At 41.9% G+C, this 25,344-nt stretch overlaps 1 protein-coding gene across 1 annotated transcript in view; it reads right to left on the reverse strand.

The window, feature by feature from the left end:
- Positions 1–13,554, reverse strand: part of LOC147423644 (ras-related protein RABH1e-like) — a 43,139-nt gene extending 29,585 nt beyond the window's left edge. The window contains exons 1-2 of the mRNA XM_086502351.1: positions 13,289–13,554; positions 12,969–13,039 (exon numbers count right to left, since the gene is read on the reverse strand). Coding sequence (XP_086358477.1) covers positions 12,969–13,039; positions 13,289–13,417 — 200 coding nt within the window. The 5' untranslated portion in view covers positions 13,418–13,554. The remainder of the gene's footprint in view (positions 1–12,968; positions 13,040–13,288) is intronic.
- Between the last annotated feature and the right edge of the window lie 11,790 nt (positions 13,555–25,344).

Raw genomic sequence — 25,344 nt, forward strand, 5'->3', positions numbered from 1 at the left:
GCCTTGTCAAGGAAGCCACAAATTTCAGCTGTGTCGATTCCTTATCATCATGAACTTGATGATATGAGAGAACAGTATGCAAATGATGAAGATTTTGCAAGGGTCTTCGAGCAACTAATGGATGGACAACATCATGAACACTATCTTCTTAAAGATGGGTTCATGATGATGCATGGCAGATTGTGTGTCACAAAGCCATTGCGACGCAAAGTTATGGAAGAGAGTCATGTCCCACCGTATGCAGGGCATCGTGGTATCGATGCTACAGTTAAAGCGGTAGAGACATTCTTCTATTGGCCTACATTGAGAAGGGATGTGGATGCCTTTGTGCGAGAATGCCTAATATGCCAAAAGGTCAAGTTTGACAGGCAAAAGGCACCAGGGTTATTGCAACCACTACCTATTCCAGATAAACCATGGGAAAGTATTGCTATGGATTTTATCTTTGATCTTCCAAGAACGCAGACAGGAAATGATGGTATTTGGACCATTATTTGCAGATTCAGCAAACAGGCTCATTTTATTCCTGTCAGGAAGAAGATAAAGCCAGATCAGATGGCACGCTTGTTTATGAGCAATATTTTCAAGTATCATGGCATGCCACAGTCGATTGTTAGCGACCGTGATCCACGCATGACAAGTTTGTTCTGGAGAGGCTTGTTTGAGAATATGGGTACCACGCTCAAATTCTCTTCGTCATTTCATCCTCAAACAGATGGGCAGTCGGAAGAGGCAAATTCTACTGTCCTAGATCTGCTGAAGTGCTATGTGTCAGAGCATAAAGGAAAGTGGGAGCAGTATTTGCCATTGGTGGAGTATGCATACAATAATACAGTGCATTCATCAACTGGCAAGGCACCTTTTGAGATAGTTGAAGGTGGCAAGAAAGTTCCTCCCATACTGCATACAAAGGACAAGATATTTGAAGCAGATAAGTATGTTCAAGACATGGATGAAATGTACAAGAAGGTCAAAGTGGCCTTAGAAAGGACTCAGGCAAAGCAAAAGAAAGCAGCTGATCGTCACCGTCGTGAAGTGGTATATTCACTTGGTGATTGGGTGCTTCTACGGTTTGAAAAGGCAAGGTTAAAGAAGATGAAGGGCAAGGAAAGACTCTTTCCAAAGCTCAGCATGCGTTACTATGGGCCTTTTCAAGTATGCGACATAATCAGTGATGTTGCATATAGGCTGAAATTGCCTGACAGTTGGAAGATTCACAATGCGTTTCATGTGAGTCTTCTCAGACCCTATGTGGGTGATGTGCCAGAAGCTATTCCAGCTGAAGATCAGCCGGAAGTCGAGGAACTTGACGAGATCTTGCTCCCTGAACAGATTTTGGCACACAAAGAAAGGAAAGTGAAAGGCAAGGTTGCTAGGCGTTACTTGGTAAAGTTTAAAAACTATCCACCAATGGATGCTAAGTGGATGGAAGAAGGTGAACTTGCAGAGTCACCAACTGTGTTATCACTTTACCTGGAAGCCTTCGATTTGCAACCTACCTTGACCCCTTGAGTTTCAAAGCTACATGGATTGTCAGTGTGACAATGGCTTCTGAAACAAATGATGTACATGGTATTTAAAGTGAGCTCAAATCAAATACCTGTTACATGAATGTTAGAGCTGTACAGATTGTCAGTTTGGCAATTGCTCTTATGGAATGTCCAAAAGTTTGGTTAGTGCTATAGAAGTGAGTATTTCTTGTCAGTCTGTCAAGGATACAGTGATTGCTTCTATTAAAGAGTACATGTGTAACTGCATTCTTAAACTGTCGGTTTGGGTATGCTCGAAAGTGTTACGGGATCCAACGTGTACTATAAGACAGTGGCAAAATGTGCAGCTACCATTTTGTCATTGGAAAGTTAGTGACTCAAAGCAATGGCAGAGTGCGAAGCTACCACTATGTCATTGGGACAGGGTTCACACGCAGGCAATACATGAGTCGACGAGGTGTTGAATACACCAGGGTTGACAATGAGCATGTATGTGTCGTATATGTGTCGACAGGTGTTGAATACATCAGTGTTGACAGTAAGCATGTACGACATAGATGCAAACGAGGACGTTTGAGATTTCAGGGGGGGGGTATGTCACCAGCGTGTGACTACTATCTATCCTTTTTGTTGATTTCTTTCTTATTATCTATTTACTTTCACTTTTTGGAAACACCCCTCGGGAAATCTAACTGCCCTGCATTGCATAGCTAGTGTGGAACTGTCCAGAGGGAGTCCAGGCCTGAGGGCAAGAGAGCACTAAGGTTGGACAAGGACTATGGTTAGCCAAGTGGGGTCATTGACTAGCCAAAGTGGAATCCTTTGCTACAGAGGCTACATTTCAGTTCTGGATGTGGCCGCAGTGTACAAAGAGGGTCGGATGACCTAGAAAGATACAATGGCAGCATCTCCTAAAATTTAGGGAACTGCTATTTTGGGACCTGAAAATGTCTTCGCGTCATTACGTGCAGTTTGACATGGGGATCATTTTGTTACTCTGTGGCCAAGTCAACAGAGGCTGCAGGTGAGATATTTTTAGACCCGAGGGTCTAAAGCGGGAAAATGCACAAATGAGTGACACTTGGCACTCTGAGGCCAGTTTACTACTTATAGAGAAGGCAAAAACGTGATTTATAGCTGGGAGGCTCATTTTGCAAGTCTCTGTCACAGGTTAAGAGCTATGGAGTGCTTGCTTTCCCTCTTATGCACAGTGCGGTGCCAGGAGTGATGCCCTGCACGCTACGCACTGCCCTCTCTCTCCCCTTTGGCAGTATGTTATGCCCCTCTAGTGGGCTTTTCATTTGACCAATGTACAGTTGTGTGGGTTCATGCGCGATTGCCGAGGCAAGAGCCTCTTGCACAGGTACTGGATTAGCTAGCGGCTAATCCCCCCGCAGGTACAGGTGAATTCGGAGAGGTTTCACGCCAGAAATCTCGTCCGATTCAAAGGGCAAGTAGCCCTACAGGTGCGGGAGCTCGAGGACTTGCTAGGGATGCGACCGGCACGCGAAACGGAGCCCGAAACAGTGAATTACAGCCTGCTGTGTATTTTTGCAGGTTTAGGGTTTTGGCCCTAAACGGACCCTAATACCCCCAGGAGGTTCGGGGACGCAAGGGGACCGCTGTACAGGCGATCTGGCGTATTTTCAGGGCTGAAAACAGAGAATTCAGCGTGCTGCAGATTCTCGCCAGGTTTTGCAAAGTGCCCGTATGCGTCGGGAAAGTCAGTCAATGCGTGGGAATACTGACCGTGAAGGGTTCTAGTACAGTTATGCTGCCGAAATCGGGCTGGAACAGTGGAAATTCAGCCGAGTTTGTGCGGGGCAGCTTGTAGGAACCACAGCATTTATTCCCTCTTTTGAACAATAAAGAAATACCGAAAGGGGCGCCTAAGTTAGGGGCCAATCTGGTGTCTGTCCACTCATACAGGTGCAATCTAGCAGCCTGTATCCCTCTCCCCTTTGATGTGTCTTGAAAGTACAGGTAAAATAGACGACTAATAATGGGTGAAAGCTAAATCAAGGTTTAAAGTAAAGTCTACCGCCCTTTTTGGATTGAACAGGCCGGTTTCAGGCAGTATCTAAGCAAACTTAGACTAGCACTATTTGGAGAAGAGGCAACAGGAGCCAAGCTTAGCAGGCAACTTCTCAACAAGAACTTGGTGGATTCCCTCCAAGCAAAGAATAACCATCCCCCTAGCCTAGCGTTTTCTTTCCACAAGCATCCCTAGCGTTTTGGATCATCTTCGCCGTCGCTTCAAGCCATTGGTGTTTTCAGCAAGAAGACCATCGCCACAGTACCCCCATCAGCCAGCGTTTTGAAGACCTTCCCTAGCGTTTTTGGAAACACATCAGTCTAGCGTTTTTGCATGTCCCAGTGATTGCAGATTTGCAGCATTTATGACCTCAGCCTGCAGCGTTTTTCAGCCATGAAGTACTCGCAAGTTCAACCCTAAGAAGGTAGCAGATTCAGCCTGGAAAGACCATCAGTTTTCAGCCTTTAAGACCCTCAGTTTTCAGCCCTAAACAGATTTTCAGCAACAAAGACCCCACAGAAACAGCCCCCAAATCAACGTTTTTGGATTATAGCAGATTTCAGCCCATCGCGTTTTTGGACAGCAGTAGAAAGATTACAGATTCAGCCCTAGTGTTGGTCTCGTCATCCCCGTCGTCATCGTCGACATAGCCTAGACTTGCATCAGTCACATGCATTCCCATTGTACCAGTTTGTGCAATCAATAGTAGACCACTCTCGCTGACGAGAGTGGGACCTTCGAAGGAGGGTTTTACAACGTCTCTAGTTCGTATCTCTCTTCTCTCTCTATCTCTCAGTCTCATACACTTGCACGCACAGTGTCCATTCACTTTGTTTGTGATCATAGCATTCTCTCATTAAGAACGGAAGGCTCTACCTTCCATAAGAACAAAAGGAACCTTGAGCACAGTTCGAAGCACTCATCTTGAGCAAAGCGCAAACATTCATTCCGTTGCACCTAACATTGGTATCAGAGCTTTGGTAGTGTTTTGTATCACTCAAGGAAAGAACCCCAGGAATCACAAGAATTTTTTTTGCTTGTTGCGATCGCACGAACCCAAGTTCGCTTGGGCGTGTCGATTCCTAATCTTATTTTGAAGAGTGACAGGAATCCCAGGAAAGAAGGGCTTGTCCAGCCTCCCCTTGTGCCTCTTTTCACTCATTGAGAGCGGACCGTGCACTTAGCGGCCGGCCACTTGACGTGAGGTGGGAAAAAGCAACCTTGGTGTGAGCGCAAGGCCGCCAAGGGATGCGCCCGCGGAAAGGAGTAGAACTCGGGTGAAGAGAAGATCCTTCTCAAACACGGTTTGCAAGCGAAAGAAAACCTCAAGAACCCAAGGACCAAAGAACCCAAGACCATAGTGCATGGTCATCACCCGAAGCGGAATGGATACTTCGCATACAGTTGGTGAGCATGAGAGAGGTGACGAAGAGTGCTCCCCACCAAGAGATTTTTTCGATCCTCCCCCTTTGCCATCTACGCCATGAGTTGTACCAACTTCTATGGAGGTGATGGTCAAGTCGATGTTGGAGATGATGGCACAACAACGAGAAACGAATCGAGTTGAGTTGGCATAACTAGCAAGAAAAGCAGAACAACAGGAAGCCAAGGACCGCGAGCGCGAAGAAAGAAACGAAAGAATTGCCGCACAACAAGAAGCAAATCGCATTGCTTTAGAACGCGAGCGCGATGAACGAAACGAAAGAAAAGCAGAAAGAAAGGCAAAGCGTGAAGCTCAAAAGTAGCCTTGGAGGTCGAGCGTGAGGCTCAAAGAGAACTACGCACTCAAGAATTGGTTCGACAAGTACTTGCCTCGAAGTCCGAACCAGCCAAATATCCTGGGAGTTCCTCAAGTGGCGCAAGCCACAATGCAGATTCCAACCACCCAGTCACAGAGAAGTTGACTTTCAGTAAGTATGATGGTAAGATGGATGCTGCGGTTATTCATTCTTGGTTGCATCAATTTAATGCTTATTTTGCGACGACTAAGAAGCCAGGAAATAGCAAAGTTTTGACGGCAGCCATGTACCTTGCCGGTGATGCCATCAATTGGTACCACGCATGGCAAGAGGCACACTTAGCCGCGCACCTAGAGGAAGCCGGCAAATTCACGCCCCTTTCCTTCAATTGGGTTGATTTCCAAGACAAGCTCAAGCCGCGGTTTATGCCACCTCAGTACCTCGCACGATTGAAGGACGATTGGCGCGCTCTCAAGCAAAATGGTATGCCGGTTATGTCTTTTTCTAATCGTGTTTTGCAGCTAGGTACCCAATTACGCAAGTCGGATGATGAACGCAAAGAGGCATTCCTTTTTGGATTAGACGACTATATCAAGTTTGATGTAAAAGTCTTCAACCCAATAGATCTCAACAAGGCGGTAGCGATTGCTGTCGCACAGAAGATGAAGCACAACAAGGGAAAGCCTAAGGAGAACAAGACTTCCACAAGTACCTCGCAGACTTCTCAAAACCCTCAGAACAATAAGAACGGTAAGAATGGTAAGAATGGTAACTCTTCTAACCAATCTTCCAGCAGTCTCTCAGAAAAGAATTCTTCCAATGAACCTAAGGGTAAGGCTAACACAATTGCTAAACCTAAGCTTACTCCAAATGAAAAGATAGCACAAGGAATTGTAGGAGGATACATCACGTCAGAAGAGCAAAGCACTTATTCTAAGGAAGGTCGTTGTTTTCATTGTCACATTAAGGGTCACATAAAAAGAACATGTCCTAAGCTTGAATCGAATGAATCTAAAGAATCCACAGAACCTACTTCCTCTGTCAATGCAATTAATGATAACAGGAGTGTGCCCCAAGTTTCTCTTGACCCTCCCATTGATGATTCTCTCATTAAATGTTATGGTCAGGTGTCGGGGTAGCGTTTTGTCATATTGTTTGACCCAAGTAGCATGCATGATGTGATCAGTCCCTCTCTTGTTGAGAGAGCCCGCCTAGAAGTTAGTCAGAAATCTCCTCTCGAGGTCTCTGGCTTTGTTCCCAGTATGGATTCTCTCATCGCGCAGGAGTGTCTTGGTGTTTTGTTTACAATTCAACAACAAGCTGCCTTCACTAGAAGATTTGTTGTCTCTCCTCTCTCACGATGTGATATGATTTTGGGCATTCGATGGTTTTATGATCTTAACCCTCTAATTGATTGGGAGGCTAACACTTTCACTCTCCATGCCAAAAGTGATTCTCCTATTGTCATTCGTGGAGAGGACATTGTTCATTCTCCTTCTCTCATTGCTAATATGCAGGACAAGATTGAAAGGATTCAGGAGAAGGAGACTCTCTCAGTCTCTTCTTCTCCAAAGCATGACACACAGGATTTGCATGATTATGAGGAGCATGATGATGATTTGAATGACAATGATAAGCATGATGATTTGGATGATAATGATAAGCATGATAATCAAGATGCGATTTCTCACAAGCATGATGAGTTGCATGAAGAAGATGTGATTGTTCACAAGGATGATGTGTTAGTGGATGCTTTTTCTAGCAAAGCTAACCTCGTTGCAGATTCGATCAATCACGAAGGATCGATCTTGGCTCTCGAGCCTAGGTCCAAGGAACCCTCTCAGGAAGCACCAATCTAGGCTCTCGAGCCTAGGTCCAAAGAACCCTCACAGGAAGTATTATGTGTTCGCATGATTGATTCGCACGCATTGTTCGACTGTTTCATTCGTAATCGTTTCCTGTATTTTAGTCAGCGTCTTTATGTGATCCCTTTTCCTAGGCATGACATATTATACGTTGAGCACGTTTCACTCATGAATGAGCACGAAGGTATGCGGATTTTTCATGAAAAGCTGAAAAGTATGCATTCAAGGACGTCACATTCCATGTCTCTTCCTTGGCATGACACATTTGTAGAAAGAGCACATGAAAGTATGAGCACCAAGCATGGGCATTTCTGTTGTGAATTGCTACAATTGATTGCTTTAGATCCACAGAGAGAGATTCGATCTCATGGTTTGCGTGTGTGTGGTGAACGGTTTGGCTCTCCATCTATTTGTTCATCTACATTGCATGCACAGTCTTTTAGGAAGACAATATTTTTTCCACTCACTTTACATGGAATAGGTATGTTCATGGTTTTGTGTTGGAAATGGTTTCAAGAATTTTTAGCCATGGAGATTCTTGAAGAAGAAAGAAGCATGACTCTCGACGAAGTTGAAGCATCGAAGGAGCCACAGAAGACTTTGTGTCGCTTTCGGCACGGCCCAAAGAAGCAAGCGTTGCAGACCTTTATGAAGTTCAAGTACCGCACGACCCACACACCAGAGTGGGCCGGCGAAGAGTCCCTTCCAGGATTCCGGATGCTATTGGCAATCTCCCTCGACGCCATACAGTTCAGTACTAGAACCTCACTTTGAAAAGGAGGAGATGTCACGTGACACATCCAACCCTATGTGTTCGTGGACAAGCTATAGCATGATCAGGGTTCAGTTCAGTCTAGTCAGTCTAGATTAGAGGTGATCTGGCACTTTTGTGAGTCTATTCGTAGACCGTGCATGCCCAGTCACTTACTGTAGATGCATATCCTCTGGTTACACACAGCATGATCATCAGTATTCCCATCAGATTCCATCAGGGGAATTTTCCAGTGCATTTAGCCTATTTTTCCTATTTTTGACATTTTTCACTTATTATTTTTAAGTGACTTTTGTTGGAAAGTAGGTAGGGCAGTATCTAAGCAAACCTAGACTAGCACTATTTGGAGAAGAGGCAACAGGAGCCAAGCTTAGCAGGCAACTTCTCAACAAGAACTTGGTGGATTCCCTCCAAGCAAAGAATAACCATCCCCCTAGCCTAGCGTTTTCTTTCCACAAGCATCCCTAGCGTTTTGGATCATCTTCGCCGTCGCTTCAAGCCATTGGCGTTTTCAACAAGAAGACCATCGCCACAGTACCCCCATCAGCCAGCGTTTTGAAGACCTTCCCTAGCGTTTTTGGAAACACATCAGTCTAGCGTTTTTGCATGTCCCAGCGATTGCAGATTTGCAGCATTTATGACCTCAGCCTGCAGTGTTTTTCAGCCATGAAGTACTCGCAAGTTCAACCCTAAGAAGGTAGCAGATTCAGCCCGGAAAGACCATCAGTTTTCAGCCTTTAAGACCCTCAGTTTTCAGCCCTAAACCTGCAGATTTTCAGCGACAAAGACCCACATAAACAGCCCCCAAATCAGCGTTTTTGGATTGTAGCAGATTTCAGTCCATAGCGTTTTTGGACAGCAGTAGAAAGATTGCAGATTTCAGCCCTAGTGTCGGCCTCGTCGTCATCGTCGAGCCTAGACTTGCATCAGTCACATGCATTCCCATTGTACCAATTTGTGCAATCAATAGTAGACCACTCTCGCCGACGAGAGTGGGGCCTTCGGAGGAGGGTTTTACAACGTCTCCAGTGTCGTATCTCTCTTCTCTCTCTCTCTCACTCAGTCTCATACACCTGCACGCACAGTGTCCATTCACTTTATTTGTGATCATAGCATTCTCTCATTAAGAACGGAAGGCTCTCCCTTCCATAAGAACAAAAGGAACCTTGAGCACAGTTCAGAGCACTCATCTTAAGCAAAGCGCAAATATTCATTCCGCTGCACCTAACACTTCTGCATTCACATTCGCATGTAGCGTGCATCCACTTCGGTCGATGAAAAACCCTTAGAATTTTTCTCCGAGCACCCTTACCTTTCAGCTTCACCCGCAATGTTTTCACGATGGGACTATTCGGGTGGTAGTGCTTGCTTGCATGCAGAGTCAGCACAAAGGCTAGTATTCTACAATAGTAGTAAGGCTACCTAGAAACTCGTATGGTCGGTATTTACATCGCAGCAGTACCTACACCGTAGTATCCACCCGTTTGGGGGAATTTTCATTGATGATGCATCCACAGCATCACAAGCATTCATCAGTCAGCATCAAAAGTACAGATAGAAGTTCGACAATTGAGCCTCACTTTTAACGAGGGGGATGTTACGTGCGCACTTCACTTGCACCACGTGGACATGCTTCTGCCATAGTCTAGCATGAGTCTTAGCTTAGGACTGAGCGTGGCACCTTGTGAGCCTCTTGCAGCACGTTCATGTCCAAGCCGGTCACAGTTGCATACCCTCTCTTCCACAGTACAGCCATTTCAGCATGAGCATTTTCCAGAGCATAGAACCCTTTTTGCCAAAGTACACATTTTTCACTTATTTATTAATAAGTAACTTTTGTTGGAAAAGTAGGTAGGGCAAATTGCTAAGAAACTATAAAAGAAACACATTGGACACTCAGTAGAGGAAGAGGAGGCAACAGAAGGTGGTACACCAAGTGTTGCACCCAGCATATGGTCTCTCTCACAGCAGTACCCCAACAGAGAGCAGATTTCAGTCATCAACGTTTTTGCAACAGTACACAGTACCATCCCTTTAGCCGTGTCGCATCCCCGATTCCATTTCCGCCAGCAGATCCTCGCTAGAAAACCATCCATCACGACAGATTTCAGTTTTCACCCTTAGCGTTTTCAGCCTTGACGCCGTCGTCATCGCCATCGTCATCATCGTAGGTCCAGACTTGACGACGACCCATCGTCGTCATCGTCATCCTCATCGCCCCGACACAGTACCGCATTTTCAACCCTTACATCAACGCCAGTTCTCAGCCTTACAAATCAATCAACGTTTTCAGTTTTCAGCCCTTAGAACAGCAATCGTCGTCGTCGTCGTCATCGGCACAGTACCCAATCACTATAGATTCCCAGCGATCTCAGTTTTCATCCCTAACGTTTTCAGATTTCAGCCCTAGCCTCGCGTCGTCGTCATCGTCGTCGTGTCCATGACAGTCGCCGCCGTCGTCAACGTCGTCGTCGTTGTCGACATCATCGTCTTCGACATAGACCAGCAATACCCCTTTTGTACCTCAGTACCCGGTGCCCAGCATCAACATCTCAGCATTTAGTCATTGTATCAACATTGTGCAAGAATAAAGAAAGTACTTGCTCTGACAACAGAGCAAGGGGCCCTTGAGGGTTGGGACTCGACATCCCTGTGTTGTCTCTTTTCTCTCTCTTTCTTTCAATTCGATTCGGTTCTTTCAAGTGAAGTAAAGCAACCCTTGTGTTTGTGTGCGGAGTACTAAATCCGAGTAAATTTCTTCCGTTGCGCTTGACAAAAACATATAGTCCGCTCCTCGTTTCTTGCCCTTTCTGTCCTCGTCACTAAAGTCAAAAAAGGATGAGCTATCCGAGCTGTCAGAAGAAGATGAGGACGAACTAAACAATGCTTCGAAGCGTACACTTCTTCTGTTTTCTTGCTTTCTCAAACGAGGATTTTCGGCCCAAGTAACCATTCCCTTGTTACGTTTTTTCAATTGCTTCTCCTTTGACCCAAATAGTTGGTTGACTCATTTTTCAACAATGTCCTCGAGTTCATCTTCAGTAAACATCCGTGGGATAGCAAATTTCTTGATTGCCAGTTTAATTGGTGACTCAATGACTTTCTGCCATCGAGTGTCGGGTCAAAAATTTGGTATACTGTGGATCCTTGGCAAACTGAAGCATCTGCTTTGCGCACTCGTCAACAGCAATACTCGTTCTCTGCTAATCCACTTGAATTTTCCATGCTGCCTCCCGTTTCCAAGGTGGCAGGAGGAGTCAATTGATTCTTTCTTAAATCCATGTGTGTCGCGAGAAGAAGAATCGGATTTCCCAGTAGAAGAGAAATCTGTCGTGCTCTTCTCTGCTAATCCGCTTGAATTTTCCATGTTGACTCCCGTTTCTGAGGTGGCAAGAGGAGTCAATTGATTCTTTCCTGAATCCATGTGTGTCGCAAGAAGAAGAATCGGATTCCAGTAGAAGAGAAATTGGTCGTGCTCTAATACCACTGTCACAGGCTTGGGCACCCAAGTCGGGAATCGACCTCGACACGAAAGAGAATCACCTAAAAATACTTCAAAACTTTAAAATCACAGTTCAATTTTTGGTCGACACGGCCCAATGTAGTTTCGTGCCCAGAGAGATTGGCCCCAAAGACTGGCGCCCCTCTCGGTATTTCTTTTATATTAATGTTTGATCAAAGTACCACTCCTGCGGGTCCTCGGGTCTCAAGACTCTACGTCCCGATGCTCTGAAGAGTGAGGCCCTTGGGGCTTATTTATTGATACAAGGGATGCCAAAAGCAAAGTCCCAAAAGCAGTAAGTTCACGCAATTGATTCAAAAGCTACTCGTCCCAAAAGCTGGCAGAAAAAGCCACCAATGTAATTTACAGAATTCCGTATAAGCTGCCACGTCAGCACTGCCAGCGCAAAAAACGGAATTCCGTATTGTTCTGTCACGTCACCTGCCGTACTGTCCAGGCAGTACTGCCACGTAATCAGTTTGTGACAATGTGGCTCTCCCCCATCTTGGAGACTCTATCTATTGACAAGACATGTCACAAACGGATGAAGTAGCACGACCGTATTAGACCTAAGGATAGGGCACATGGACTAGAGTCGATCGGACCACCGCCTTGACGGAGGGCCAAATTCTAGCCGTATAGACCCCGATTTTGCAGCGAGATTCATGCAACGTTTGCTACCAAAAACCCGGCTAACATGGGAGTTACTGAAAGCGATTGGCTTTTGTAGTTTCTGGGTTATTAAAAGCTGAGGGCTTCTTATCATGGAAAAGCAGGCCAAGGGCCTAAAGCGTGTCTTGGGGGAGTTATCTTCACTCAGCACTTGGCGAGTGGCTCTCCCCGGCAGTTGTATCTGTGAACAGCAATAATAAAGAAAGGCCATAAGGGACGCCTAGTTGAGAGGCTGGCGCACCTTGGAGTGGAACTCCACCACTCCGCATCTCATCTAAGTGTGAAGTTCTTTCAATTCAAGTGTTTAAAGTGTTAAAAATCTATTCCACATAAGAAGCTTGGAGCTTAATTGACACTTGCTAGCACTTGTCGTGGTTTACTACCGAACAAACATCAGCACACCAAACCAACCATAAATCCAGAATGCATTGATCCAATCCCACTCAAAATGAGGATGCTTGTTTCTTATACGCAACCTGGCTGTTAGGAAATTGGATAAAGCTATAGAATGACAAACAATTGACTTTTTATACTATCCACCTTGAAGCTCAGCTAGTCAGCTTCCGTCATTGCACTTGGCCCAAATCCAGCATGCGTTTCCTTTTGATAATGTGCTATCCACAAGTTGAAAGCCACTTTACCACAACTATATCTGTCCCAAGGGAAGCCTTGATAATTTTCACCTATTCTAAACCTCTCTCAAGGTGTAAGTCCTTCCACCTTCAGAGTATAGGATCTCAAAGTCTATTATGGTAACTCACAGGAGTAAATTGAAGTTGTTCAATCTCAAAGTGCCAAAATAATTTAAAATTTAGCAAACCATAGCTGAAGCATGCATGAGCATCACAGCACAAAAGGGGAATAAACTTCCAAGAAGTGACGTTTGCACTCACCACAATTGCAATCGTACTGTTCGATCCTCCAGATACATTGTTTTGGAAAGGAAGTCGATGCCGATAGTTGCCTGAGGAAGACAACAAAGCTAGGATTCAGCTCTAATGGACGACAGACAAGATAAGCTAACTGCTCAGATTTAAAATTAAAAATAATGTCAAAAATAATAAAGATTGACACAAATCAAATGGCTGCAAGAAAAATGGAATGATAAACCATCCATCTGCGTTTAAAGAGTTTACGCAAATTTAACAAAAGCATGCAAATCATCAGATCTACATCACCATAGCTTTGAATTGATGACTCAGGAGCAGGAAACCTGATAAGTGTTGTCGAACTTGTCGTACATGAATCTGGTGATAATGCTAGTTTTCCCCACCGATTGATCGCCCAAGAAAACCAGCTTGTATTTGGCCAACGGAGACACTGTGGTTGTTGCAGTTCCCATAGCAATCGCTGATCAGATCAAGGGGAGCGCAATGTGAGAGAGAGAGAGAGAGAGAGAGAGTTCTCTCGCCCTGCGTGTGTGCGTGCGAGCGTGCGTTTGCGTGTTGGGTGAGCGAAAGTTTTTCTAACATTTCTTTTTCACTGAGGCTATATCATGCATTCCACATGAATATCTTTTGAACTGCTGCTAAAAGCAGCCCTTGAGAAGAGTTCAAACTTCAAAAGGCGTACTCTCATGTTAGCCCGACAAGCGGACGATCCAGATATTATGTATGCAGCAATTTAAATGTATTTGAGGATGCAGCAATTAAATGTATTTAAATGTTAGGGGAGTTGCCGGCGTGCAAAACATGTGGCATGGAGACTAGCCGCAGGCCAACTAGTTGAAGAAGGGCCATAGGTATGGATTGTGGAGGTGCATGCCAAAGGAGGATATGCATTTTTGTTCCTTTTTCTCACATGCCCAAATATTAGATTTCTATAGAGAGGGAATTGTGAAGGTGGCAGTGTGGCCACACTTGTAGCCATGGATTGCAGATCATATGAGAGAGAGGGGAGAGAAGGGGGGGGGGGGGGGGGGGGGGGGGAGGATATTTTTGTGTGCATGTGGGTGTCTTGAACTCTATCACTATTGTTGAAACTAAGGAGGTGAAACCTTTGAATCTAGCACTAGCTCAAAAGACAAAGGATTCATCTAGGGACAAACTTAGATTGGTGGCTTCCACACCGTGAACAAGATAAAAGTATAAAAGAAGATGTTTAAGAGGCTTGTGGACCTAAAGTTGAATGTAATTTTTTCCCATAAAGCTAATAGGAGGAAGTTTGCACCTTTTGAGTTAATAAGAGAGTTTGATTAGTTTGTTTAAGCACTTCTATAAAAGTTGGGTGCAAAAAGAGGCATAGTTTGTGTGCAAGAGTCGAGGGACTTAGTGTTAGTAAGGTCATATGCTTGTTGACTCCAATTAGTACAAACAAAATGGAATACAAACCATTCATTGTGCTTAATAGAACGTGAAAGAGGCACCACATCAAGAAAAGAGGAAAAAAGAGCTTTTCTAGGCAGTTACAGGAAAAAATGTATTTTCTTCTTAAAATAGCTCCAAAAGTTCAATTTTTTGAATTTTGCTTAGACACATGTATTCATTGGATGTTAGAAAGCTAGTTTGTGTTGAGAAATTGCATGCTTGTTTATGGATACTCACACACACAGATATTTGAGCTATTGAAAAGACAAACATGGGCTTAACAGACAGAAAAAAGACATCCAAACTTGACCAGAACTAGATGTATAACATTGTTTGAGATTGCTAAGTACCGTGCAGTTGTCAAAAGCCTGATTGGACTCAAGGGAAGTTGGGGGGTAGAGAAAACAACACTTTTTTTTTTCAACACTCTACCATAGGAGTCAAAACTTAACAAGATTGGAACAAAGGTTGTTTTTAACCCAAGAAAGGAAGCCATCAAATCAAAAGTGAGTTTGGACACTTAGTGTGAGTGCGAGGTCAAAATCCCAGCTCTCAGGAGAAATTGCTAAAATTGAAGCTAAACTCAAATCGGTCACCCAAACATTGTGAAATTTTTTGGGTGTACTCTTGAAAGTGGGTAAAACACTTCAAAATTGGGAAAAATTGCAAATAGTTGCCAAAAGTCCCCCTCTCTGCTCGCGCTGTCGGCCACTTTCTGCACGCCATGCAATGGCTACACAGCTTTTGTAAAAGGTGTGGCCTTAGTTAAAACTATTGGCCGGCCACCCAAAACTCAAGAAAAATTGTCCCCCCCCCCAATTATTAAGAACATATACACCCCTTCTCTAACTCCCTTGGTCGATCTCCCCCTCTTCTCCCAACTAGTAAAGGAATCAAGCCACCGACTCCCTTGGCCGCATAATCTCAAAAAAAATCTCTCTTGCTGTTCAAAGGAAAAATTGGCCGCCCATTCCTCGCCGATCATCTCCGACAACCTTTGGTTGTTCACTCTTCGTCATTATAGATTCCAGAACTATGCTTTAACCAAAGATAGCCGACTCTATGAACCGAATTTTACAGTGAAAGCTAAATTATTTTGCCGATTACCATTATTTTTTGGGATACGAGAGATCGGGCGCCACGAAATTCAACCGACTCGCTGACGCATTGTCGGACTTTTCTTGTAATTTTCTAGCGCATCGCCATTCCGGACTGGACGCCGCCGCAATTTCTCAGCTAAGTACATTACATTTCTATCATTTATTTTTACTCTCTTGTTCTGCATATTGCATTTGTAAATATCACCAAATAGCCCTTTTAAGCATTACTATTTAAAAACACAAAAAAAGGAAAAAAAATTAAAAACACGCAATCATAGCACACCTTCCTCGGGCACCGACGATTGCTGAACAACTTCTCAATCTGTAACAATCCCTCACATATGAACGCATGCGAAGGCAAGAACTTGAAGATAAATTATTGCATTCTGCACGCACAGAATCTGCACCGACACCCAAGCAAAACAAAATTAGCAGAAAAGCCTTCACTTTCAAGGATTTTGATGGCACTAAAGATGCTAGCATGGTTCTAGCATGGGTTAGTCATCTAGATGACTATTTTCATGATAAAGACTTCCCCGAGCGTGAAATGGTAAAATGTGCATCAAATCATCGCACTAGCAGCATTGCACTGTGGTGGAACGCCACCAAACAGCATGGGAAAAGACCACGTACCTGGCATGCATTTAAAAAAGTGTTTTTATCTCAAATTTTGCCCACACATTACAAACTAAAGCATTACGTCACTGGGATTTAATTCAGTAGGGTCAAAATAAAGATGTACAGGGTTACATTGATCGTTTTTGGAACTGTTTAATTCAATTGCAAACTATTGAGCATGTTAGTCGTAGGAAATTGAAGCGTAAATATATATTAGGCTTGGCACTACAAATTGGTGCTGAGGAAGATATGTTCCAACTAGATTCTCTATCAAAGGGTATTAATTTGGATCTCAATGAAAAAAAGAAGAAAAGTGGACAACCCTCTCACACTGATCAAACTGCTAACACTAACCGTAACAAGAGACCTCCTTTCTCTACTAAATTTGACAAAAACAAACATCAAAGCCGTATTTTTTTCAAGAAACATAGATTTGACAATTCTCCTACAATTATTCAACCCCATAGCAACAACACGCAGCAACGAGCCAACCAAAATTCTTTCAATCAACGTCCTACTCCAAATTATAATGGCATGACAAGGTGCTCAAATGGATACATTATAATTTGCTCAAATGCCATTTGGACCTTATCACATAGATACAAACTCAAATCATTGGTTTACTTGACCGAGGCCTAATCCGACCTAGTAGTTCACCATATGGAGCTCGAGTACTTCTTATTAAGAAGAAAAATGGAACCTTTCAAATGTATATCAACTACAGGGCTTTAAACAAGGTCACCATTAAGAATAGGTTTCCTATTCCTAGAGTGGATGATCTATTAGAGAAACTGAAAGGGGCAAACATCTTCAGCAAAATTGACCTTAAATCAGGGTATCACCAAGTCAAAATGCTTGAACATGATGTCTAAAACTGCTTTCAGAACACAAACTGGACACTATGACTTTCTTGTCATGCCATTTGGTTTGACAAATGCACCAGCCACATTCACACGCATCATGAATAGAATTTTCATTGACCATCAAGATTTTGTGATCGTATTTTTTGATGACATTCTGGTATTCAGTAAATCTGAAGAAGAGCATAAAGAGCACTTAACATGTGTATTTGGTCTGCTTGCACAAAATCACTTGTATTTGAATCCGGAAAAGAGTTCATTTTTCCAATCTGAAATTGAGTATTTGGGACACATTGTATTAGGTAAGGGAATACATGTAGACCCCAAGAAAATTAAAGCCATTCAATCATGGCCTAAACCCAAAAACTTGCATGAGCTACGTTCTTTCATCGGTCTTTGTAGCTATTACAAAAAATTTGTTCGAAAGTTTGCTTACAAATCACATTATTTGACTCTCCTGTTGAAGAAAAACACACCTTATGAATGGACTGATTTACAAGAAAGCTCATTCAATGCGCTTAAACATGCTTACCTGTATTGCAATTGCCTGATTTTGAAAGATCATTCTTTGTGGTAGTCACTGATGCTAGTGGAAAAGGTATCGGTACAGTCCTTATGCAAGATAACCATCCACTTGCTTTTGAAAGTCGTAAATTCAAACCCTTTGAAACAAAGTTCAGTATTTATGTTAAAGAATTGAATGTTGTGGTACATGCATTAAAAATTTGGAAACATTATGTAATGGGTATTGATTTGATCATTAAAATTGATCAACAAAGTATCAAATATTTACTTTCTCAACCCTTGATAGATTATAGACATGTTAACTGGGCCGCTTTTATTCAAAGTTTTCAACCCACGATTCAATACCAACTTGGTAAAGAAAACATTGTAGCTAATGTTTTGAGTAGAAGACCCTCACTTAATCATCTATCAACCATTACAGAAACTTCATTTGACATTATGCCTGACACTTATGCACATGATGATGACTTCAAAATGACATGGTTTTATATGCTTGACAATTCTGTGCACACATTTCTCAAATACACTATTCAAGAAAACTTTCTTTATTTCAAACAAAAATTGTGTGTGACTAAACCATTTCGTACATTAATTATTGAGGAATTGCACAAACCACTCTATGCTGGCCATAGAGGATTTACTGCCACTTTTCAAAATTTATGTCGTGATTTCTATCGGCCTACTATGAGAATTGATGTTAAACAGTATGTCTCAACTTGTTTGATTTGTTGAAAGATCAAAGCAGCACAAAAGGTAAGAAATTGGGACTTTTACACCCTCTCCCCATTCCTGAAAGACCTTGGGAACACATTTCAATGGATTTTGTTATTGGTTTCCAACTCACAATGCACAAGCATGACATGATTTGGACTATTATTGATCGTTTTTTCTAAACAAGCGTATTTTATTCCTTGTAAGAAAACACTCACAGCACATCAAGTTGCACTTTTGTTTCTTATGACTGTTTTCCCACATCATGGTTTGCCTAAAGTGATTATTTCTGATTGAGATTCAAAATTCTGTAGCGCTTTTTGGACTACTGTGTTTGAACATCTTGGCACTACACTTGACTTCACTTCTGCATTTCATCATGAATCTAATGGTCAAATCGAAGTAACCAATCGCACGATTATTGATTTGTTAAAGGCTTATGTTTTTTCTCAACCTAAGAAATGGGATGATTGTTCTACAATTTGTATATAACAACACCACTCACACTGCCCACAGGTAAATCTCCATTTGAAGTTGTATATGGTCACTCTCTTCCTACCCCTGCTTCATTTCTTTCTAATGTTGTGCTTGTCGCTGATGATTTCACTATGATATTTGTGCAAGTGTGCATTCTACCATTAAACACTCACAAGAACTTTACACTAAGTATGCTAACAGGCACCGCAAGGTACACCAATTCAAATAAGGTGATCATGTTTTACTTCTCATTGAAAAACGAAGGATCAAAAGTGTTGATACCAATGTCTTTGTTAAACTTGCTTCTCGTTTTTATGGACCTTTTAAAATTTCAGCTGTCATTAATGATGTTTCTTTTCGTTTAGACCTACCTGCACATCGGCATTCACAATGCATTTCACATCAGTCTTCTACGACCATTCAGAGGACCCCTACCTACACACCACATTTATGAAGACCCACCTTCACTTGTAGACCAAGAAGAGCAACTCATCCCTGACAAAATAGTTGATCACGAGACCATCACTACACACACTGGCATGGTCTATAACCGTTACCTTTTGACTTTCAAGGGCCACCCTAGAGAGGATGCCAAATGGATGCCTAAAAAGTTTTTTTGCAACTTCCCCGACCTTCTCCACAGTTTCCATCACTCACGGTCCAGTTGATTTCTCTATTGAGCAACTGAGGATAGTTGCTATCTCTAGTGGGAGGGATGTTATGAGACTGGGCACCATCCTATTGTAGTGGTTAGCAGCAGCTGGGATAGCTGGCGTAATGGCTAATTATGTGATGTCTATTTATTTTTTTAATTGAGTTGATGATGATGATTTTGTAGAGTGGAATGCGGGGAGTTAATGAAGAGGTGCTGGCAATTACTCTTGGCCATTTTATATTCGCATAGTATTTTAGAATTTCATTTCAATAAGCCACTGTGGCTCTGTAAATAATTGTAGTGGGAGCTCCCCTTATGGGTCATGCAAGAACTAATGAGCTTCACTCTTTACAAAAGTGAAGTGGTTGTAAAAGAGGCCTCAATTTTTGACACCTTAAACTCACAAATAATATATTAAATACCAACTCCACAAGAGAGGTGCCGTGGAGTTTGAGGCTAGATTTAGGCCTTTCTCTTACAGATTCTCTTCTCTACTCTCTTATGCTATGTTCTATTTGTTGTGTACTCTCTAATCAAGTCTCCATCCCTTACAATTCTCTTACATACTCTTACAAGCTTGTTTATGTCAATTCTATGTTCTGTATGTGTGTGTGTGTGTGTGTGTGTGTGTGATAGTTTAGGTGTGTGTGTGTGTGCTTGGAAATTGGGAAAAGAGATGGACAAGTTGATGGTGATGTTTGTGAGCATGTGTTGAATAGCTTAAGCACTCTATCTCCCCCTCTTCTCCCAACAGAGAGAGACTAAGAGTGGGTCTCATTAGAAGAGAGCATCAATCAAGAACTTATAGCAGAGCCTATAGAAGTCCTAGAACCTATCATTGAAGACGATGTGTCTGATATGACTTCAAAGTATTTTGGTTTCTACAAAATGGCTTCTAATCTACACAAGAAAGTACTTGGGATAGCTAGCTCTAGTGGAGTGTCACTGAACACGATGGATTACAACATGACCTTAGTGTACCAATTTGACAACCAGTTTGAGGCAAAGGTCTATGCAGATCCCTATAATCACTTTGTTTGTCGAATTGATGATCGTTCGATGGAATTCAGTGAAGAGCCGCTTTGAATTATTTAAATGATAGATATGTGGACTGCACTAGTATTCCTTATAAAGTGGTAGAAGATCCAGACCTAGTAGATAACCTAGGACGGGTGGTATCTGAAAATCGGAGAGATGTAGTGCTTGAATCATGGCCATTGCCATCTTTGGAAGATCTCATGCAAGTCCATTCCTTGAAGACAAAATATGCCTTGACAAATGATACGTCCATAGCTCTCTATTGGGAATCCATAGGAGAAGATATCAACATGTACAAAGAAAAGTCCATTGGATACGAGTACTCATGAAAGAGAAGATCCTATATGTTTTTTCTTCAATAGCTATAGAGAATGTGTTGATCTTAAACAAGTTTGGATACAAATTTAAAGTGGTATCAAGATTTATTTTTTCAAAATATTGCTTTTTTTGGGATTCCAATGATTGACCAATAGACCATACCTAGTGCTCCTAGTGTGAACCTAGAGCCAAGAACTTTAAAAGCCAAAATTGGAGTTGTTGAAACACCAACAAGGCTGAGAGAAGAACTAAGCATTAGATGAATAGATTCTACCACAAGAACAACCAGAGTGAAGGATACTCATCCAGCGAGAACTGCAGATAGAGGTGGCTTTACGGTCATTATAGGGTCATCTATGCCACAACATACCGAGCGAGTAGTGCCAGATGTGGCTACGAGAGAAGTACTAAGAGTTGTACCTAAAGCACCATCACCTATAGTGTATGAGGATACTTTCCTAGGAGCTCTGGAGGTGGTGAGATATGTTGTTGAGCCAAGGCCCATGCATCCATCTCAAGTCACAAAATGCATGGCATCAAAGTGCAATAGATCACAGGATCCACATGCACATTATGCATCGTTTAGACAAGTGTTGAGAGCTAAACACATCACAAATTTCCACATTCGCTTTGAAGGTTTTGGATTAAATTTGGAGGGCACCACCCTTACATGGTTCTAGCCTTTGAAAAGGAAGACTAAATAAACATAGAAGCACTATTGCAAGACTTCATGGAGTAGTTTTCCATGCGGGGAATTAAGCACAACACATTGTCAAAATTCCATTCTTTCAAGCAAAAAGACAATGAGAGAGTAAGAGAGGCTACCTTGTGATTTAAGCAATATATCGAGAGATGTCCACCATGAGAGAAACCCCAGGAGGACAAGCAAGTGTTTGAAGAGCTCATTAAGTCGATCAGACATGATTGTACATGGTGAAGCAAGGCTTCTACACATATGAGGCATCATGCATAGGCAAACTGCACCACGTGGTGATATGAATTTTGATGCCAAGTTTTGGTGACTCACGCAAGTTTTAGCAAGTTAAGTTTAAAGTTTACAACTTTGAACTTATAAAATCTTACAAATTTTCTACAATGCCAACTTGGCAAGCAAAAGCTGCTTTGGTCAAGAATAGTTTATAAGTTAAAGGCAGTTTGATAGCTAATTTTTGTGAGCTACCTCCTTTAAACATTGGGAAACCTAAGGAGCATCTATTGGCTATGATCACAAAGGCTTCATCATGTTTTATCTTCCAATGTACTTATGTGAAGCAAAGCTTCAATTTTAGGCATATTGCCTAGCAGCTTCCAAAGTTTAGAATATGCTATCAGCATACAAACTTGGGAGGACTTTGCAACGTGTGTGAATGGTATTTTGCAGGGTGTTAGTATGAACCAAGCCAACAGGGTATACATGGTATATACACTATTTCTCTATCTGTTAGCATACATGGCTATGAGCCAGGTTCAAGCAAGAACAACAAAATTAGATTGAAATTCACTCTCAAGTGAGCCTTTACTTCTGAATTTCACAACAACTGGCCATAAAGGGGTAACAAGGTTAGACAATTCAAGTTATTCTTGTTTTCTTGTGTTTTAATTTTTACTTTGGAAAATATCTCCTCCTTTGTAAAGCAAAGTGCTTTGAAGGCCATCATGAGAAGCAAGGCTTCTACCCCATGCCAAGGTAGTGCTCATTGACTTGGGATCAAGGGCAACGGCATACATGTTTGGGGCATTGGAATGAATTCCACCTCATCACTGTTTGAATGAATTCCACCTCATCATTGTTTAAAGCTTTTGCTCTTACACTAGCTACTCTCTCAAGGACACCCTTATCCGTCTCATGGTCATGGTGGATTCCTGCATTGGAATCGCACTTTACAACAAGGTAAGATCTTATTTGTTTCCAATGACTTTCAAGGGTTCACTCCCTATTGAAACAATTATAGGACTACATGGTAGGGGTTTTGTTTGGCACATGTTATTAGTCATAAGGTGTGCAACATGGTCCAGGAATTCATTGAGTTTGGTTTAGCCATAGTGGAGCAAGGTTTATGAGGGTCCCTCTCACTCATGTTGTTGAGTGTTTATATTTACCACCACACATTAGTACATCTCATACTTGATGGATGCCATTTTTCCTGACATCACTATATGAGACATATTCCACATGTGGAGAATATGAATCTTTAGGACTAACATTGGTACTTGTTTCTCTAATTATGTGTCACGATAGAGTCCCTCGATGCTGGTCAAATCCATTTGTTAGACCAATTTGAGCACCTCGTACCAGGAACAATTTCAATGAAAAAAATTATCAGATACCTAATAAGACTTGTTCAAATTACAAGTACTGTTGAATGACATTAACAAATGGGTGTTTATGAATATAGCAAGGCTATGTATTGCTGACAAAAATGTTTCATTGTTGGTACCTACATGTGACTAATTTTCACATTCTATTATGGTCCAATTGTTTTAGCAATGCTTTCAAGGAAATTGCAAGGGAAAGTGTTTAGTTTTTTTTTTTTTGTAGAGCTATTTACCCCTTGTATTCCCTTGTCTTCCAGGGGAGCTATGGGCATAATATCTGCCATAAGAATTGGCGACTAAAGTCATGAAAATACATGTTTGGATCAATTTTTTACTAAATGCATGCACTATAAGTGTTATGGGACCTAGTGTTTAGCAAAGTCAGATTTGGAGCAGCATGCAAATTCATGAAATTGATAGCTTATGAATCATTTCACACCATAGGTGCAATATCTCTATGAGATTCATTGTGGGTCTACCAACCACCATACAAGGTGATGGCTTGATATGGGTGCTTGAAGATAAGTTGCCAAAACTTTGTAAAGTTTATTCAACTCACGATTCGATCTCTACAATTAACCAAGTTGATTGTTTATAATTTTTATCAATTATATAGATTATTTAACAATATTGGGAATAATTGTGACCCATGTTACCAATCATATTTCTAAAGGGTTGTCTATAAACAATTGGGAAGAAACAATTCAATATCAATATTGCACTCATATTGAGGGATGGATGGGCATCTTGCAATTATTAATCTAGTGCTAGAGGATATGCTAAGAGCGTATGTTAGCAAGAAGCAATTTGATTGAAAAGATTCCCTCTCTAATTTGGAGATGCTTATCATGATGCAAAGCATGTTGCGACTAGGTTTAGTCCCTGCATGCATTTCAACCTTGATCACTAGTAATGGTGAGGGACGTTGTCTATTGATGAGGAATGACAACACATCAAGGAATTAATTTGTGCTGATGAGATTTTTCAGCAAGTCACTTTCATGGACATTTGAGAAGAGGTATTTTTACACGTTCCAACACCCTCAAAAAGTCTAGAAACTGGTCATTCATTTAGTTACCTCTTAGTTGTGGTAACTCACTCAAGTGATTTATAAATAGAGTCTACACATATGTCAGATATATGCAGTTTACACAAACGGTTGCATAGGGACAACAATGTGGAAAATCAAGATGTTTTTCTTGGTTTCATTGAACCTCCTATCAAACCATGTATCAATCAAATGGACACCTAGACCCGTGAGACCGTTAGGTCGTGAGGGGTGCAACTATGGGAAACATTAATGTTCTTACAAAGATATCACCACTCTTGTTGTCAAGGACCAAAACACTTCTTCAAAAGGGGAGTAATGTCAAGCCAAGGGCTAGGCCAAGGGCGTGGATGCACATGCGGAAAAGGGCTCTATGTATAGCTAGGGCCAAGGGCCTACATATAGGACAGTTGGGTGGAGAAGTGTCAAAGTCGATGATGCGTAAGCGTAGAGACCAAAGAGAGAGAGAGAGAGAGAGAGAGAGAGAGAGAGAGAGAGAGAGAGAGAGAGAGAGAGAGAGAGAGAGACTCCTAAACCAATCAACCTTGGCAATGAATAAACTGATACTTGTATAATGGGTGAAATGGGCTCCATATATATCCATCTAAGTAAATTGCCTTACCTAGACTTTGACAAATAAATCTCGCTACCCAAGTATTGTATTATGATTTTGTTGTTACATGAGGTTCTCGACATTTAGGAGAACCTAGTAGGAAAGTCATATATATGAGTAGACGACCTGGAATTAGTCTGATAGAGAAAATTGCATTTTTTCCAATGTTCAAATTGTGAGTTTGATGACCCAATTCTATTCCGGATAACTTAAAAATGTTGTCTTTGAGTTAAGTGGGGCATTTTCACATACCGAGTGATGCCTTTTGGGTTGACAAATGCACGTACCACCTATCAAAGACTCATGGCTCATGTTTTCAGAGAATACTTGCATATATTTTTAGAAATCTTTATGGATGATCTATGTGTGCATCAATGTTATGTGAAGACCATGTAGAGCATCTAAAAAACGTGTTCAAAAAATGTCACATCTATCGGATTTGCCTTAATCTTTAAAAATGTGTTTTCATGGTTAAACATGGCAAAATCCCAGGACATATAATATCCGCTAGCAGAATATCCATGGATCTGGATATAATCAAGGTGATTGTGGACATGCCACAAGTTCAATCATACATGGGACATTGTGGATACTATAGGAAGTTTATCGACTTGTATGCAGTCATTGCCAAACCTCTTTATGGCTTGATTGTGACCTTTGAATGGACCAAACATTGTGAGGAAT

This window comes from Adiantum capillus-veneris, chromosome 26 (genome assembly GCF_014529385.1).
Source record: "Adiantum capillus-veneris isolate H3 chromosome 26, ASM1452938v2, whole genome shotgun sequence".
NCBI lineage: Eukaryota > Viridiplantae > Streptophyta > Polypodiopsida > Polypodiales > Pteridaceae > Adiantum > Adiantum capillus-veneris.